The following is a 20,135-nucleotide window of genomic DNA, read 5'->3' on the forward strand; positions in this document are numbered from 1 at the left end:
AAAAGAGGACGTTTTCCGATACTTATAAAATCCGCCCGGACACCGGACGAATATCTAAAGCGGAGGACATGTCCGGATTAATTCGGACGTCTTGTCACCCTACCTGAGCCACATCAGGTAGGTTTCAAGAATAGGTAAATGCAGATTACATTAGATTTAATGTATGTTAAATACAGAAAACATACGGAGCACTTATGAAAGAATTTTGGAGGCCAACCGGAAAGTAGGAATATATAGGAGGAAACACCGCTCTAGTACACAATGCAATGATGATAATTTTGCTCAAAGACCTAAGTCACAACCTTTAAATGGTTCTTCGATCAATAGGAAAGGTGGAATGCAGTAAATCAGATATCTCGCTTGGATGTCCCACTCAGAAAATTATAGGAGCTATAGTCCTTAAATATTAAATGAGCTCCCATCTCAACGCACTGTTCATTTATTTATCCTAGAGCGTATACTTCGTTGGGAAAATATTACAAGTAGCAAAAATGCCATTTTAATGAAAATTGGGAATACTTCAATGTATTTAATTGATTTTTGCCGTGCAAAGTATGGAAGAAAGTTATTTCACAAATTATACTTTGCTGTGGAAAATTAAAAAAAAATTATAATTTTGGTTCCGCATACCTGAGAAATGGAATCAAGAAGATTTAATCATTTCTATTACTGCCTCCAATTTAAGTTTCTTCTCCTGAGGGAAATCATAACTTTAAGAGAAAATGTAGCAGTTGCGGATGTCAGTCACATCAAGAAGGGCCAGCTAAAAAGTTTCATAATGGAGTGACTCCTATTTGAGAAGTTATCCTGAATGACTCTTAACACAATATTTCATTGAGATTTGCTGCAATTCCGTAGAAATAAGAGCCATGTAATTGACCAACGATAGCAAAAAAATGATGGCACAAAGCTGAAACTAGAAGCACAACATTACCTACCTGAAGGAACTTTAAAACAAAAACTGACTAAATTCATCTTGCCAATTGGGTTTCAAGACGAAGAAGAAGAATTTCATGAATAAAAATAATTAGGAACACGGTTGGATTTGATACGTCATTTAGGTCTTAGACATTTAATATTCTGGCCAGTAATAGTTCTCTTCATTAACTTTCAGATTACAAAAGCTGCATTTTTGAAGTCAGATATGGTAACTAAACAAAAACTAGCCAAATATCAAGTTAATCTCAACGGGGGGGGGGTAAAAGTGAGGAGTAGGTTATTACTGTAGCACAGAAACAGATAATAGCATGGGTTAAAGTAATTTAACCTATTTTAATGGAATATTAGCCGCTTTTCAATTTTCACAGATATTTGCTGTGAAATTTGAGTGGGGTAGAGCGTTTTTTAAATTTCTGTTGATAAATTTATCGATTTACTGCACAAAATACAGACTGGTAATTTGTGCAGTACTGGTACACGTTTTACCAAAATAACATAGTACGGGCGTACCTACTGAATTTGGTTTCTTTGCAAGAACAGAAAAAAATTTTAGGAGACGTGATTTTCATCGGCATAAGTATTTTCTGAGCGGGTCGGGGAATATTTACACATTAACTCGACAAACTAATTGGTCATGTACAAAATTAGGTAAAAACTACATAACCATGAATACTTCTTCATTGCAACGCTTCGTGCTCATTCCAATTCAAATAGAAATCGAATTACATTTTATCGGTTTCCATTATCATCACTGGTTGTCCAGGAAATAATAAGAAATGTGGCTTTTGTGATTTGCAAGAAAATTGCGAAATTTTTATAACAAAGCATTAATTTTAGGTAAATACGTAGCATGAAAGAAATTAGATTGAAAGAATTGGGAATTTCATTTGCTCATCGTTTCTAAAGAAAAGAAATCCAGTCCTCTATCTTCAGTTCATGTACTTTAAAACAGCATAAAATGAAACCACTGCAACGCGATACGCAGAACCCTATGAGCCTCATACGGACAACAGGGAGGGTCTTGTGGGCCCTGAGGTAGAGTTACAAAGAAATTGATGGTGCAAGACCTTCTATGGAAAAAACACATATCTGTGCCAATTTTCACGATGATCGGTAGAGCGGTTTAGCATTCTATGGACCTCGGACTTATATACGAACATCCAATTTTATTATTATACTGTCTTAAATCATTCACTGAATAGGAAAATGCGTACAATCACTATTATCGCGGTAATTAATAGCTTTATAATTTTATAACATATCAAATACAAATATCTCCAAACATTATTAAAAATATATATTATTTCCTTAGCAATGCCACGATAAGATAAAAAACAATTACTCCCGTTATTAAAACACGTTTTACCAAAAAAATCTCTTTATACAATAGACTCTTTGTTCGCACTACTTTTACTACTCGCGAATTTCTCACATCTCATGGCGATCCAGCTCAGTGCACTCCGCTAAAATTTTACTAATAAACTCAACCTTTTTAATTAAAAAACCGTCTCGAACTTACGGGGCAACAACCACGCTTTAATAACATCAGTAAACGAGCAGCGCACCAGATTTTCGAAGAGTTTTTCTGGTAACTAGACGATTTTTACGAGAATTTTTGCATCATTAAACAGAAAAAAAGCATCTCTGGTCGGGAAAAAAAGAGAGGAAAATGCTGCTTTTCCCTGACCCAAGTTTGGAGACGACTCATCGCTTCTTCGTCTTCTTCTTCGAAGCCCTCAGACCGCATCCCAAACTCTTTTTTTCCAGCCCAGCACACTCAATCCCTACACCAAAAGTACACATACACTCACACAGACAGAGTCCTACTACTCGTCCGCACCAGAGAGAGACAGAGAGAGGGTGAGTCCCTACCTCCTTTTCCCGTCTTTTCCGCCCGCACACACCCTCCTCACGAGGGGGCTAAACCGCGCGCGGCCCGCTCGCTCGCCCGCTCCGTCCCTTTCGGAAAAACATCGCCAGCACCCAGAGCCAGTTTGAGGACAAGTTTTGGGCTCACGGGGGTTCGAGAGCGAGATACATATAAGGGGGCGAAATAAAGGGTTCTAGGGAGCGGACGGACGGGAGAGTACACGGGATGGGAGGTGCCTCTACCGAGGGAGTTTCCGTGGACGCCAAAACTACTAGAGATTAGAGAGAGAGAGAGGATAAAAGGAAGGGAAAAAGGAAGAGGATGAAATGTCTCAGCTTAGAGGAGAGGTGAAGAGGTAAGCGGAGGATAAGGGAAAGAGAAGGAGGAAGACTAAGGTACTCTTGGCACTGGCGCCACGGCAAAGGGCAAAAAAAGGAGGAAAAATATGGGATATATCTCCAGGAAGGAAATGATAAATCACGAGAGATGAAGTAAAGGATGTGAGCAAATAGATTTCTCATGCAGGAAAAATTTTTTCCAGCCCTTTTTTCTCTCGAGCAGCACACGATGCTGCATGAGAGTTGCGTTTAATTGAGAGTTCTCAGCATGTCTCCGAACAGAATATCCACTCTCAGTCAAACGAAGGAACTCAAACATGGACAACCACTAACTTTTGAGCAGTAGATTAAATGTTACATTCAGGAATCAGGTAGAGGAAAATGGTGTTCAATTTAATAAACATAAGCAAATGAATACGAGATTTATTTTTGACGGAGATGAAATGTGTTCGTTCCCAGCTTTCATAGAAAGTGAAAAAATGCGAAATTCACCCTAGTATTGTCAAATAAGAGGCTTTAAAAAAAGTAAAATGGGTAGTTTTTGATGAAGGAATATATCTGATTCGAATACTTTTTTCAATATCAATTTTCAAATCTCTTCATTGAATTTGCAAAAAAAATAATTAAATTTCCTAAAATTGCTACAGTTATTTCATCAGACGCATCAAGAGCGTTAACTTTAAATCCTCAGGGATTCTTAACGTGTATTTATCGTAATTCATTCCTCGTGAAAGTCAATCCTTATTTCTCATACGATGAAATTATGACCACGGTTGTGGCGCAGGTCAAGACACACCTCCTCACTTATTTCACTCACATTTCAATCCCTTCCCATCGCGGAGAGATAATAGAACAAATATTACATTATAAAATTATTGTAATTAACTCACGTTTTTACCGCGTAATGAAGAGAAAAAAATTAACTTTTTACCAGTCTAACAGATTCTCTTAATAAATTCCTTCATTTACAACGAAAAACGTAGGGTGAATGTTCCATTATAACCCTCATTTCATACTTAATATTAATTAGAATGTAATTAACTGTATTTCATTGTATTTCAGCAATTTCATTATGTTTAGATGTTACGTATAATTTCAATATTATATATAGCGGTACGTCTTTAATTATATATGAAGCAATGTATTAAAAGACTATACACGGCTCATAGAAATTTTTCTATATTCTTTATATTTCACGGGAAAAAAACTTAAATAAAACGTTTTTATAAATCCTGCAACTGCAATCTGCAATAAACTGCAAATGATAATTTCCACACTCAGCTACAAAACTCAGCTACCACCATGTTTTCGACATTCTTTGCCATATTCGAGGATATTTCATGTGCCAATTTTAAATGACATAGGATTATAAACCATGGTCGGAAGTCGAGTTTTTTTTATTAAAGTGTGGAAATTACCCTTAGAAGTTTTTATCATGGATATATCGCACCTTCACCAAGTTCAGCCTGAAACGATTTTATACGTTTTTATAAAAATGTATTTTTATATTGCAATATTATTTTTCTTCTCTTTAGATTTATACGAAATCTTGTAATCGATCAATATTTTCTGATCTTATCGCCATGATTTATTTTCTTTCAATACGATTATACTTGTTCAGTAATAAAATGGCAGATTACTATCATGCAGTGGTAGTACAATAAAAAACTTATACCTTATGCATTACTCAAAATAGCTGACTTCATTTATAAATCCTTTCTTGACTTGTTTTCATACAAATTATATGAGAAAAAATTTAATAGGACTTCGGTGAATCTACCGATACTCTCAGTTTTTCAAAGATTTATTGGTAATAACTTAATAAACCACACTGAATCAGACGAAATGTATACAAAGGTAGGTATAGTTTGAATGAATGAATGAATATTTTTATTATGCTCTAGGTAAAACCTATGAGAGCAAAAAATAGAAAATACGGGAAATTATCTACTCTTATAAAAGGCATTTTGACAAAAATATGGCATTATGGAGATTATTGCTAGGCTACCAAGTAGTAGATATTTAGACGAAAAATGTAATATGTTCAATACTAATAACACAAAATATAAGTTTTAACACAGAAAGTAATGAACACACACATACTTATACACATTTATGTAGAGAGTTTTGATAACATCACAACTTTAACATGATAACTTCAATGAGCTGAGGAGACTAAATTAAGCCCCAGACTTCGAATAGGAGTACAGCCTTCCTTTAAACGACTGAAGTGATTGTAACGTATTTATATTTGGCAGTAGAGAGTGCCAGAATCTAGATGCTGTTGGATGAAAAGATTTGAAATATATATTGGTGCGGTCTTGAGGAATTTGAAGGTCAGAAACACGGCGGGTGGAAATTCCAGTAACTTTTTGCGGGGGATGAATAATTCGTACAGGTATGCAGGAGTCTGTTATTGGAATAAGGAGGGCAGAAAAGATCACAAGATATAATTCCTTCGGCAGTGAAGAGGTAACCAATTCAGATCAGTGTAGAATTTGGAAAAATGTTCTTCTCCACGTAAATCAAATATAAATCTAACACAGGAGTTAATTACCGTTATAGACACATTTCAAATACACTAGGTAAGTCATTATAGACTAGTATACAGTACCTAATCAATAATGGGGAAGATAACACATGTGACAAGCATAATTCTCGTGGAAATAGGAAGGTTTTCTTTTGTAGTTTCAATAAATAAAGAGCCTTATTCCCTTTATTACATACTTCAAGCACATACTGATCCCATGATATCTTACAGTCTTGGTAACCGGCACAGTGGTGGAAGCGACACTTAAAATTGGGAGGCTGTCGCAAGAAATTGTGTTTAGAAGTCTTTTATTACCAAAAATTATAGCTTGAGTTTTGTTTGGGTTTTACTGAAGGCAGTTCAATTCAGCCCAGCTGCATATTGAGCGAATCTCTGAGTTAATCATGTCGATTTTGTATGGAAGCTCTTCTACGGTAGAATGAACATATATTTGTAAGTCGTCTGCGTAGAGCATATATTTACATTGAGTGATGCTCTTAGTCAGATCGAGAGTATACAGAGTGAACAAGAGAGGTCCGAGGACGGAGCCTTGAGGGACACCGCATGAGACCGGGAGCCAAGAAGATATGTCACTACCCTGGCCCTTGACTGCTTGAGTTCTGCCCGTCAAGTAGGAATTAAATCAGTTCAGGGCGGAACTAGAGAAACTGAGGGATTTCAGTTTACGTAAGAGCAGAGAATGGTTCACTCGATCGAAAGCCTTGCTGAAATCAAATAATACCATAAGTGTGATCAGTTTGTTGTCGGTAGCGAGACGAATGTTGTGTGTGACTTTGAGCAAGGCAGTCTGGGTACTAAAGCCTTTACGGAAGCCCGACTGATAAGGATCAAGTTTATCGTGCAGTTTGAGATATTCGGAAACTTGAGTATGAACAATTCTCTCCAGTGTTTAGGGTACGACCAAATTTCAATGATGTTCGTTCACAAGGCCACACATATGTTCTACTGCCATATATTCTCGAAATTTTTAACCATTCTTTACCTTATTTTCAGTTTCCAACCGTGTGGAAAAAGGGCCTTATTACACCTTTACGCAAGGTCAGTAAACCCGAAAATCCCTCAGATTTTCAACCAATCTCAATTCTCTGCGGCTTATCAATGTTGAGCTTATATTAATAATTGTAGTTATCGTTTTTTGGGAATGGAGTATCACGAATAACTTGGTCGTGGAAGTCAATTAAAATACTTGCCGCAGCCACGAAAACAGGCATAACCCAAAATGATGATTAATGATTTATTTACTACCAACATTTTGATTTTACAGCTGATAATAACAAGAACTATGAGGGTTCTAGGTGAACCCTCTTAAGGATACAACACACCGGGACTGGGACCCAAGCCCGTGGCTTATACGCCCGATCACCCCGGGAGGGGCTGGAGAGGTAGGAAAAAGGATAGAGGCGCCGCCGCGATGGGAGCCCGCCGACGCCTCTGGGAAGGGATAGGAGCGGAAGGGAGGGGACGAGGGAAAAACACCTCAACGCTATAGAAGCGAAAAGGGCCCATTAATAATAGCTGATAATAACAAGGAGAAGGAGCATTAGGTGGTCGCCAAGATCAAAAGACCAGAATCGATTAATTAATTAATGATTGATTGTGTCTATTACGACGGCCAACCGCAAGTTGCTGCATCAAATAGTTTCTTTCAGTTTACAAGAGCAATTTTTTAATCCCTCACAACGAATTCTGTGCTCGAATGAAAGTGCTTCAGTTTCGTGCCAGCTGCACTCCTTCCATATATGCAGACCACTACACACATCTATTCGATAAACCAAAGAAGGTTTTCCTTAGATAATCACCGTGAATCAGTATCGGTAGACCAGCAAACGGCATGTTATTATATCCGGGCAAGACAATGATTATAGAGGGGCGGCTAGCTCCTGCTTGTACCCCCATTAGGACCTTCGAGATCAAAATAACAACAACACGGATCAAGGAACTGCAAAACTCACTTGGGCACCCTTTGAAACCTATGCTTCGAGACGTTGATTGTCATTATGGCCCGAAGTTTACCTCTATGACCTTTGACCTCCTTTTTAGCCTTGGAGATCAATTGGTGGATAAGATGGGTATTTGGACAATACCAATGACCTGGGCACCCTTTAAAACCTATGGATCGACACCTTTGTTGGTTTCCTTTTCTTTTTGCCACCCCTATGGCCTTGACTGTGACCAAACTGGGTCAACGGTTGAATTTTCGCAAATAAAAGTGTTATATTCGGTTTTCTCGTGTCCGAAAACCTAAGAATTGACATCTTTGTCAATGACATTCAGATTTTTTCTATCTCGAATTTTTTAAATTAAAACCCTATAAGGAATATTCAAAATTTTTGTTTGGACGAAAATTGTGAGGTCAAAAGGTCAAAATTGTAAAATTTTGCTTAAACTCAACAAAACGGAGGACCTTTTCTCATAACTTTGCCAATTTTCATGAATGGCGAAGTTACTAGAATTAGAGGTCAAAAATGCCACACGACTAGTGGGACTGTCTGTATATACGGTGGGGAATTCCATCGTTTATGAAAGATTTCAATGAAAGTTAATGGAAATATATTAAACTTTTTCACAGCGGCGAGCCTCTGATCTCTGGCTTTACTTCTCTTTTTGGCACACCATACGGTACATCATACATTTGGCCAATCTTCCTTTATCACTTCCTTCATTTTAATGCGCTGTTTCGGTCAAAAAAACGCTTTAGGTTGCATATGAAACATTCATAATATTACTGTGAATGAGGGAGGGAAGGGATATTGTATGAAATAATCAGTAAAATAGGATTATGAAAAGAAGAATGAAATAATAGTAAAGAATATAATTTATGAAAAAGATAATTTAAAGAAATGGATTATACATGCAAAAGCTTTAAATGTAATAAAAGAACTGACATAAATGATTTAACCAAAATACGTTGTAATTTGATTAATCAAGATTTATTTTAAAATTAAAAAAATAATGTCGCATTGAAACAAAGCAACTTATAAACTAACTAAATAACTATATTAAAGTTATTTCACATAAATTTTCTTTATTTGTTATATTTCAATTTTAAATGTATTCGTTTTAATAGTTTTATTGGACATTTTTGCACTGTAAAATTAATTTTTTTACACTCGAGAACTTCCGTATTTATAGTACCTCTCATCTTCCCATATAATAAGCCTTGAAAAGAGAAAATGAATTTCCCAATCGTCGGCAAATTCTTTATTTATAAATAGCCTAGAGCAGCGTTTCCCAACCAGTGGGTCGCGACCCACTAGTGGGTCGCGGCGTGGCTCTTGAAAATGTACCAAATTTCACACTAGCCTCAGAGACTGTTTATTTGTAATATTGAGTAATTATTAAACCAATTTTGTAAATTTTTTTCATTACTGATATGCGTATATGTTTATTTATATATTTTTTTTTATTTTTTTAGATCACGAGATGTGGGTCAATTGTAAATATTATTTATTTTTTCCAAACTTTGCCAACGTTTCGGACATTATATTTGTCCATCCTCAGGGCTATAAAAATGATAATTTATGATACAAAATTAGTTAAATACAGGCTAGACATAAAGGGTTGGGAACCACTGGCCTAGAGCTAAAGACCCCATGTTTAAATATAAGCAAGGGATCAATAACAAACGAAAGGTAACAAAAAGAAGAAAATTCATTTAGAGACATTTCTGCTTCCTTGTTTTCATGCATCTTCCGTTATTATATTATCCCGGGAATTCGAGTTCGAAGGAGAGATAACAGGGAATCTGCTGAGTAGGATGGTGAGTACTGCACTTTGTTTATCGCCAAGCGCAATAATGTGTTCCATATTTCCGCTTCTTTCAAAAATATTTTTCATCCTTGGTAGTAAAGATGATACTTGCATACCTCCAGTCACTGATTACTGTCGAATTTGCTTTAAATAACTTATCAAAGGAGCGAGACAGCACCACAATATTCACACAGACGATTGAAAAAAGGCACTGAGGTAAAGAATAATTTCAAAACATTTTTAGTAATTGGTTTTTAACCCACCCAGAAAAGTTAGCCTTGGATTAGAAAGACTGTACTTTCAGGCCCATTAGTATTTCACGAATACGTTCCCATATTCTCTCATAGAGGCCAAGTACTCCTAATCATAATTGGAGTTCGGTAAAATTGCAAGGCAGTGGAAGACGTCAACAGGGTACTTTAGAGCTAGGGAGTAGGTACTGGTGGTGTCATTACTAATGGAAATTCTAGGTCCCCGCTTAAGGATCCAAATAGTCTTAAACTGTGAGTACAGTTAAACATTATTAGTTTAAAATAGGCAATCATCATTTACCGGCATCATAAAACGTGATTTGTGAGAACACGTCATCAGTTACTCAGTGATTCAACCCGAAGTTAGGTGAGGGTAAATTCAACCCTGAATAAACCACAGGTGTATGCAATTCACACATTCAGTCTAGGGGAGGGGGGGCAGTAACTTTCCCGAGGCCACCTCGCACTTCGAGGATTTATTTGGGGATGTCCGAAGGCTTAACCCAAAACCATTCGGCCAGCAGTCAAGCGGCCTACCAAGGATGCTAGAACGTTCTCCCCTTTTGAAATATGACCCATATTTCCCTTTTCACTCATGGGCAATTTCATCCCAGAAAATGAGCTGCTCGTGAAATCATACTACTCACGAATGAAATGCTATCGGTTTGGAAAATATTTTCGATGCCAAAACTTAACATGACAAATTCATTTAACTACTTTCTTGTTAATATGGACTATACTTGCTTAAACGTGTTGTCTATAAAAATACAGCCTTAATGGCAATCGAGTAATCTAGGCCAAAATGTGGCCTGTAGAAAATAGGAAACCCAAAACGATACACATGAAAAAATACATGTGAAAAGGCTTTAGTAACTTAGCTTCAATAATTTTCTTTCACAGATACTCGAATGAAACCATCCAGTGGAGAGATGCAGAGCAGAGATGCTTTGAGAGTGTAATGCAATCGCCGCATGTGATTGGATCACACTTGGCAACATCTAAAGCTAGCAGAGGCGCGTATCCTTCACATAGTTCAGGCGTCTAGACGTGACGGAGATCACTAATATCGCTTGCAGAAATAATTATCATCCCGATACCCAAGAACTCAGAACGCCTTCCTCTAGTTAAAACGCAGCTAAATCTGAAACATAACGAGAATTATTCCGGCAAAATAATATTAGAATTAAACTCAAAGAGTTGACTTGCCTTGCAATATTAGTTATAAGGTTATAATCAAATAAATAGCAGTGAATTTTAAAATTATCAATGGAAAAAGTACTTGTTATTTTAACTTACGCTCTCACGTTTGGCCAAAAAAAATTTGAATAACCTAGGGCACTTATCGAAATTTATCAGGACTTTATCCTCATGACAGAGCAGTGACGGCTTCGAAACATTACTTATCCAACATTAACTCGATCTAAATATATATACGAAAGGCACGGCATATTAATAACTAAGATAAAAAATACCTCTTTCAGGGTAAACAGGGATAGATTAAGGAATATATTTGGTCAAAATTTTTAATGCAATTTCATACACGCATAAAATCACATGCGTAAGTGCATACCTCGTGACTGGATTTCCTTTCCTAGATGACTTTACACGATAACGGTCAATTTTAACTTTTTATCCAACCCATTACCTTGATTAATCATGGAATAATAGAACTGAAGAAGAAAAGCTGAAGTCATAATGGTACCAACGTGCAGTAGGTAGGAATGGTTTCTAAATATGACCTAACTTATTTCATAATCAACATTTGAGCCAAATGAAAATGCGCCTAAAAATATATCAGTTAGCAAGAGTTTAATTTTGTGCTACAATAACTTTGGCAATAAAAGGTAACAATTTATATTAAAAAATATTATACCAAGGCTACAATAATGTTACTGTTGGCATTACCATTTCGCAGTACCTGCAGGAACTTACTTGATGACATTATGCACCACCGCAACGTGCAATTTTTCTGGGGGAAATAAGAATGCAACATTTTTAAATAATTCTGCATACTATTCAGTTGTCACGAGACATAATGTTAAAAAAATAATGTAGTCAATTTTCTCCTCGAAAATACCTAAGACACGACGAAGCATGACTACAATGGTAATGTTTTTAATAGGGGTTAGGATGCGACGTTCAGGCCCGGAATGCTATTGGCTTGAAAGTGCCAAATGCACGCCAATTCGAGGGTGTGGAGGTTGAGGGCGGAGTCGGTGGGAGGGAGGGAAGCAATAATGGATACTTTGTAGCATTGATTGAAAATGGAATCATGTGAAAGACAATGTGTAGGAACTGGTAGAGAGGAGTGGGGGGAAGATGGACAACAGGAGGCGCGATGATTGTTAATTCTGAGAAAAACAAAGCCCCTTCACAAAGTGCTCTGCGATGACGCGAACTCAGATCGCCATATGGCACCAACGACTCCAATACTGACGCCTCCACTCGGGGGGAGAGGCAACGCCCCAATAGTAGAATCGCATCCCGCGTGGCAGAAAACGGAGCGAGAGCCAAGGGATGCGTGGAGGTCTGTCTGTTTCGACGGATGTGTAGCCTTCTTATTCCTCCCCTTCACCGTCTCTCCGAAGAGCCACTCAAACCTCAACTTGAGTGGAGGGGCAGGAGGAGATAAGGAAGTCATGACAGCACACGTCGAAGGTTGAGATAGGCACGAGACGAATGAAGTCATCGAGGCAGCCGCACGACATAGCGGGGTGAGGAGGCAGGCGAAAGAGCAGCCGAACAGCAGTCTTTCCGTCCCTCATTTCCGCTCTGGTTGTACAGGAATCCGGCGTACGCACAAGGAAAAGCGTCCCGGAGGCGCCGTAAACGTGCCAACGAGGCGAAATGAAGAGGCGCCACGAGACAGGAGTGCCCGGGGGAATGGCGAATTGACGGTCGGGAACCTTTCCCTCTGACGTGTGCGAGGCGCGAAACCGGTCCCTCGTGGGCGCAACATATTTGCACTCGCACAAAACGCGAGGCGGGTTGGAAAGAGGCTGAGGAAAAGACTGACTGACTGAGAGGCTGACTGAGCGCGGCGGCGGCTGCTGGGAAGAAGGAAGAAGGGCGACGCGTCGGAGAGAGAGAAAGTGAGACGAGACGCCTGAAAACGGGACTGCTACTACACGAGGGAGGAGTATAAAGAGAGAAGGAGACAGAGAGAGAGAGAGGGGGGAGAATTTTTTGGCACGGATACGGCGCCGACGCTCGTCGTATAGGTTTCTTTCTGGCGCTACCAAAAAAAATAACCCTGCTTTTTTCGCACCGCTTCTCACCGCGGAGCTAGTGGGGGAGATTTGTAGAAAGGCACTGTAGCTGTGAGGAGAGGAAGAGAATATCGCGTGGCCGTTTGAGCCCATTCCTCGCGAAAATTTCCCGGCTCTCTCTCGAAACCGTTCCTCGAGCTACGAAAAAAAATTTGCGAAACCGCTCGCTCGCAACCTTCGGTCACGGACAGGTTGTGTTATTGCGGCGAGGAAGTCGCTCCGCGTGAGGTGAGACGGGCGATAGAGGCTAACTCACGAGTGGGCTGTGACTAAGGAGGAGGAGAAAGATGTAAGAGGAGTGACTCGGTCGGAGCAGGAGGAAGGTCATTTCTGCAACACATGCATCATTCCCGCCGTGGTCACGAGTTTTTGCAGCGAACCCAGTCGTCTAAACTGTATGGAAGGCGTCGCCGCGAGTCAGTGAGTGTTTGTATGTGTGAGTGGAGTGCCGTCTGTGACGGAGCGACTGCGTCTGCGCGACTTCGAGTGTCTGTCTCTTCTACGAGCGTGTGGCGATCGTTTTTCCGTCTGTCTCGACTCCGCGTGCGCTAAAATCGCGCGGCATATTCAACTGGAAAGTCGGGAGAGGAAGAAGAGGTAAAAAAAACACGCATTTCTGGCGCTGATCTCGAAGCGGTCGCATGGTGAAGCTGCGAGAGAGAGAGAAAACCGTAGGGTAGAGAGAGATAGAGAGAGGGTTGGCGGGCGGTGAAGGGGGATGGCGCCGGCGCCAGCGCACTGACTCGCCCATTCCCATTCATCGGCAAAAAGCCCGCTTGGCGGGACATTGTTCCCGCTTCCCCGTGGGGAAAACCGGGTGCCACGTGGCGACGCCTCCCTTTGGGGGATGTCCCTATCCACGCCCTGTTGGTCCGCTTAATGCGAACTGAAAGGGAGGAGAGGCAATATCGGAGAATATTCGATCCCCGCATCGCCGTGGTGGATGTAGGCGCGCGCCCTGAGAAGGGGAGTATCCAGCAGGGATGCCACCACCGCCATCACCCTCTTGGCTCCATCGTCGCTGCCTCCTCCACTCCAGGGATTGATTGCTCCGGAAAAACAGCACGGTCGTCCATCTCCATTTCATTGTTTTTCGCTCAAATCTCATCGGCACCCCCTGCATGCTCCACGTGACGATGAACGGAGAGTGTCCCCCGTTATCGGTCGACGCTGCGCGAAAATACGCCACGGTGGCGGCGTTGGCGGCCGAAGTCGGAAACAGCGGGTCGAGAGGGTGGGAGGGAGCGTCGCGATGGGAGGAGGGGGGCGGTGGGTGGGGGTCGCCCGAGGACGCGGCGGGAGTGGAGGAGGACGGAGAGGAAACTTCTATCCTGAATCAGGAGCGCCGGCCTCGGAGCACAACAGTGCAGAATCCGATGCCGTCCGAAAAGGAGCCAGGCAATGAGGCCCCGACCTCCATCAAGCTCTACCGGAGGAGATGGTTCATCCTGGCCATCTTCGTCGCCTTTTCGGCGTCGAACGCGGCGCAATGGATCCAGTACTCCATCGTCAGCAACGTGATCACCAATTACTACGGCGTCGAGTCGCTCGCCGTCGACTGGACCTCGATGATCTACATGATCACCTACATCCCGTTCATCTTCCCCGCTTCGTGGCTCATCGAGAAGAAGGTGAGTGGAACTCTTTTCCATTTGTTTCTTTCGCAACTTTCGCCTTTCGCGCGGACGCCCCTTCGGAATTGCAAAGCGAGTTTTCCCGGGAAAAATTGAGCAACGCCGCGCGGTAGCGGGAGAGCGCGAATGTGGAATTCGCGAGGCTGTTTCGCGCTGGAGACGTCAGGTCGTCCTCGTCCGTGGGGTGAAACATTTTCATGGGCAGCACCTGTGTGGTTTTATTGACTCATACATATACATGTGGTGTGTGTATCGTTACGGAGTTGAACTATTTAAGGAAGTTTTTTAATGGCACCAGGAGATCTGAAAAATTTTAATTTTTACGTTACAGATAGTGCGCTTAAGTAGTAGTTCACGTATTTTTCAAAGAATAAAATTACAAATGCGATAAGAATACGTAAATTCCAAGGAACGTTCGTAAAGACAACTTCGGCCGTAACTTTGTGGAAGTCCGAAACACTAAATAAATATTGAAAATTTCCACAGTAATTCAAATTTCCCAACCAATTTCAGCAATTCTGTAGCTAAAGTTATTGTGAAGTTATACAATTAAATATAACTCCTAAGACTCATACGATTCTACGTCAACTTTAACAATTATGTCGCAAAAACTAAGCATTTCGGTGTCGGTGGAAGAATGCCGCCGGTACAGTGTAATTAATAATCTTGACTTTTAAATCAAGGCAGAGACCGTGAAACAAAACATTTAAAAGTGATGGCCAAAACGATAAGGACAGTGCTGAAAGTGCGCTCTCTCATTTCATCCCCGTATGGCCACTGACAATAAATTTGAAAGGCACGTAAATCTTATCAAATAATCCCACGTATATTTTCGTTTTGGAAATGCGTGCCCGCACACCTAGGCGGAAAATGCGCCGTAGAAATCCTTCACACGATAGTGCATCGAGTGGAGTTTTGATGACGTCAAACAAACTATATAAATCCGAGAGGTCGGCAATAAAGATTAGGCGGTCATCACCCGCGAAGGGTAATGAAGCTAAAATTAATGAAAATTTTGTAATCTCGCCTCGATTCCTCCGCTGACGTTTATTTTCCCGCCGAGCGTGGAATGAATGGACGGCGACATGCCGTCTGCGGAACGGCGAGGGAAGCGCGACTTTGTCGGGGGCGGGAAACAAGTGGTTCGGAGAGGAGCCGAGCATCATCTCCGAAGGTCGGCAAAGCGTCCGATCAGCAGCCGCGCGCACCTTCCGCGGCCCTTTCGCTCCCATTGCAACTTCCCGTTTTGAAACACACGGCAAGCGCGCATCCCAAGGCTTATTGTGTGATTGAGGCTCGCAGCGTATTTCAGAGATGGATTGCTGCCGCTCGAAAACAGCGTACTCTTGCTTAATTCCCTTTTGGAAATATCAACCTTATGTGTGCAGCACCAACAAAGTGTACATCTCTCTCCTTCCGTTATCGGTGTTTGCGCGGGTTCCGGAGTCTTACTGCCGGTTTTAAGTACCGCGAGGTTATCACGAATCTGTGCATCGTAAACGGCTGTAACTGTTTGTGTTTTGCCCTGCAACATTTCAGCGCCAACCAATGTATGTACTCAGTAGGTCAAGGCAATGTTGCGGATATTTAGATGTGCACCGGTAGTTACATTTTGGAAATCGACAGAAAACTCCTCAGAAACGAAGTCCAAAAGCTTCAATGAAAAACTAAGAAAATCAAACTAATCACGAAAATTTCCGAGCTTTAACACCACAACAATAACTAATACGCTGAATTCACTGCACATTTCAATCGATTTAGCAAGCAATTTACGATTTGTCAACAAATGACCAATGACCATTTTTAACATTCAACGGTTTCTAACTGATAACTGAGGCTAGCAGATGGTTATTCACAATTTCTTCAAGGTTCAATAAAAAATTCTGACAAAATGTAAATTTGTCGCAATACATTTCGTCAACTACCGCAGCTAAAATAATATTTCAAACGGTCGGCCAGATAGTGTAAATTGACAGTTCCTTATGCAACTCTGATGTATGGGATGATTTAATGTAAGGAAATAAAACCCAATTCCAGAATCAATGAGTCCGTACGTCAGATAAGAAAAACAATAAAAGGCATTTAATTGTCATGCACGAGGAATTAGGCATCATAAAACGTTCTCTCATTTATCTGAGAGGCATATAAAAATATTCCAGAGCGTAGGATTCGTTAAGACGTTGATGGAAAGTTACACATACCATTTACGACTTAACGATGCTTTACATGAAATAGAATGAATTGAAAATTAGAGAACTTATATTTATTGTACGAAGCATAAAGGAACTTCAACGCGAGCTAAAATTTCCAGAAAATGCAAATTTTGTTGCCAAATATAAATTTCAAGCTAATAGGAAATTTTATACACAAATAATAACGATGGATTTATTAATCGGTTTGCCGCCTTTAAATCATCATTTCAGACATCTTCAGAGAATTTAAACTTTCCATGGTAGATATTTCCTTGTCTTATTGTAAATTGCCAATAGCTATCAAAATAGTTTTTTTTTCAAAATATATTCTTCGGTGCCTCTCTATACATTTCCCATTGCCAATCATGAGGCCGCAATCACCCTATTGTGACCCTTGAAACGCCTGTTATAATTCTCCAATGCAGTGGCGCCGACTCCATGGGGCCTGAGGGGGCCCGAGCCCCCTCAAAAATTCGTTATGAGTGTGAGGAAATAATGTGTCAGGCTTGTCGATTTACCCCGGAGTGTCCAGATATCGAGATTCGAGTTACCAGGGTTCTAATGCTGATCATATGCCTCTTCTAAAATGCTTAAAAAACTTAAAACTCATTACTTATAAAATTTCCCGGGGCAAGATACCCGGTTTGGGCCCCCCCAATATTTTTGTAAGTCGGCATCCCTGCTCCAATGGTGATGCATCGCTAAATGGTAAGTTAAATTTTGAATTCGGACGGAAATTTTTCATTGTATTACGATAAGTAACCAACCATAGAATCGGTTACCCTCATATTTTATTCTTCTTCTAATCGATTCGATTAAAAATATCAATTTTGCATATCCATGCCGTTTCATTTGACGATACAACGCATCTGAGGTCATCCTCAGCTATTTTTCGAATGCCCTTATCATTCGACGAAATCCATCACCCATCGTGAATTAAAATGTGCCCTGTCCGGCGAAAACTCCCTTGACACTCAGGCAAACACAACAGTTCTCCCCCTTTTGAACAAATTTTCCTCCGAATTACCATCACTCTCCTTTTCTATCATTGCCCGTCACCACTCACCAGAAAACCATTTCGAAAGCATTTCCTGATTCTATACTAATGTTCCCGCAATCCAGACAAGTTAATTTTCTAGAATACCTTTCTGTCTTTACTCTTTCCTTATTTGTTTACTTCCTTCATTATTCATAAAATATCATAATATTGGAGCCTTATTCAATGCACACAGTTAGCAGCTATAATTTACATTAAATTAAATCTAGAATTGTCCTCGTAAAATATTCAGCAAGGAAGTTTCAATTATTAATTCCTCATTTCCAGCCCAAACCTTCGCGCATGCACGTTTTAATAATCAATACATTTTAAAATGTAACTACATACTTGATTACAAATAATTACAAATGGATTACAGCAAAATTTAAAGTGTTCGACACCATACACACTATATATTTTGAATTCCACGGTGAATTTTGCTCCTACCCGAAAGCATACAAAGCAAATCATTTTGCAACTCTGCGGTATAGCAGTATTGTGCTTACGAACGAGAGGGTTAGGGATGAATTCGAGATGTAATCTTTGTTGGATAAAAAAATAACTACATTTTACTGAAATACTGACTGTTGAATCACCTTTAATGGGAAAAGTATTTGTTTCATTGAATACAAACTGAAGCAACACGCTCGTATTTACGTACCTGTAATAGCACATATGATGTCTCTAGGATGGCAATGAGCGAAATAATTTACTTGTGCATGCATGCGGATTTTGGCCGGGTACCAAAAACCGCAGATAACAACCGTATCCAATTTCAATTAAAACGAACAGATGTATCCCTTGGGAAAATGAATGACTATTGTGGTACAAGCCATTCCAAAATATGAAGTGAAAGGAAAACAATTTACGCGCATTTAAATATTCTATTCTCTTTGTATCCTCCCGTAAAATAAACTAACCCAGAGCGATCACGCTGATATCAGTATTGATTAATTTATTAACCACGCTAGCAATAAAATCTCACTTTTCAAACAAAAAAACAGGGCAAGAATACTGATGGCAGCAAAGTTTACTCAGTTGATGTTATCATAAAATACATTCATAAAATTTTATAATATTACAGCCTTACCCAATGGACCATGAGCAATTAGGCTAACGTTTGTAATGCTTCTGTTGATATGAGGGTATTCAAGGATCGATTAATTTTGCAAAATATAATTAATTACTGACTGAATATTTAAACACATTTTTAGTGATGTAAAAACAAACAACCAACGGAGTGTCATTGAAAATTAATAGCTTCAATCTATGCCCTTGAGTATTACCAATGGCTTTCAAAAATAAGTATGTATGGAGAATAAATGCGTCTTAATATTTTGTTTAATTCATACTTCAAGCTCACCGGTCACTTTGAATAGGCCCGAAAACAAAGGGCGTCATCAATTCAGTCCACCCCAACAGGCCCTTTTCCCAAGAAACCGGGCGTGGGTGGATCCCTCGCCTCGTGCTGACATGCCTCCTTCGCTATTGAAGATAAATGACGCAAAAAACAGCCACTTTTTTCCTTTAGCTATTGTATTTTTACTATCCCTCTCAACAAATTAATCTTCAGATACTGATTTTGACGCAAACGTTTGATAAGGGACGTAACTTGGTGACATATTCCATGATTTACAGGCCGCTGATTTTATCAATGAAATCAGAACGTGAACGTAAATGCTGCCCATCAACCAATGCACACTAAGTTAAATTCTATACAGCATTTGAAATAATTCTGAATTGATGGAATTTTATAGAGATGTTAACTTTACTCTTACATTCCCTACATTTCAATGGCCACGAATAAGTTCAAATCCCAATGCCTGCAGACCGTTTCTTCAACAGGAACACAACTAATTTACTTGCACTGGGTTGCTTTCAAGTACACAAAGGATATTGTTACACCCTAAAACAATCAAAGTACTCATTTATACAATGCCACTATATTTGTTTTGCATTTCTTATTTTAAATGAATATCATACAGTAAATTTCCTTCAGATTACAAAGCATTCTCCAAAGTCTAAGATATGGCACAATTATTTTGCGTAATACACTATTAAAGAAGATAGCATCCCAAATTTGCAGCAGGTGAACACTGATGAAAGTATTGCTGGAAACTAAATTGTAGTATTGACCCTAGAATATATCGCAGATTCAAGGTTTTGGGGAAAATAAACCGTGCAACACAAAAAATAGTACGACTACTAGTACAGAACGGTCATAAAAGCCTGCTTCCATCTCAGCAGTAACACATATTTGACAACCCACTACTTGCACAAGCCTGTTGACAGGAAATACCACGAA

At 39.9% G+C, this 20,135-nt stretch overlaps 1 protein-coding gene across 1 annotated transcript in view; it reads left to right on the forward strand.

Annotated features, from left to right (window-relative positions):
• The first annotated feature begins 14,258 nt into the window (after positions 1–14,258).
• LOC124157914 (uncharacterized MFS-type transporter C09D4.1) overlaps positions 14,259–20,135 on the forward strand; it is a 110,661-nt gene continuing 104,784 nt past the window's right edge. The window contains exon 1 of the mRNA XM_046533001.1: positions 14,259–14,599. Coding sequence (XP_046388957.1) covers positions 14,345–14,599 — 255 coding nt within the window. The 5' untranslated portion in view covers positions 14,259–14,344. The remainder of the gene's footprint in view (positions 14,600–20,135) is intronic.

This window comes from Ischnura elegans, chromosome 1 (genome assembly GCF_921293095.1).
Source record: "Ischnura elegans chromosome 1, ioIscEleg1.1, whole genome shotgun sequence".
Taxonomy (NCBI): Eukaryota; Metazoa; Arthropoda; class Insecta; order Odonata; family Coenagrionidae; genus Ischnura; species Ischnura elegans.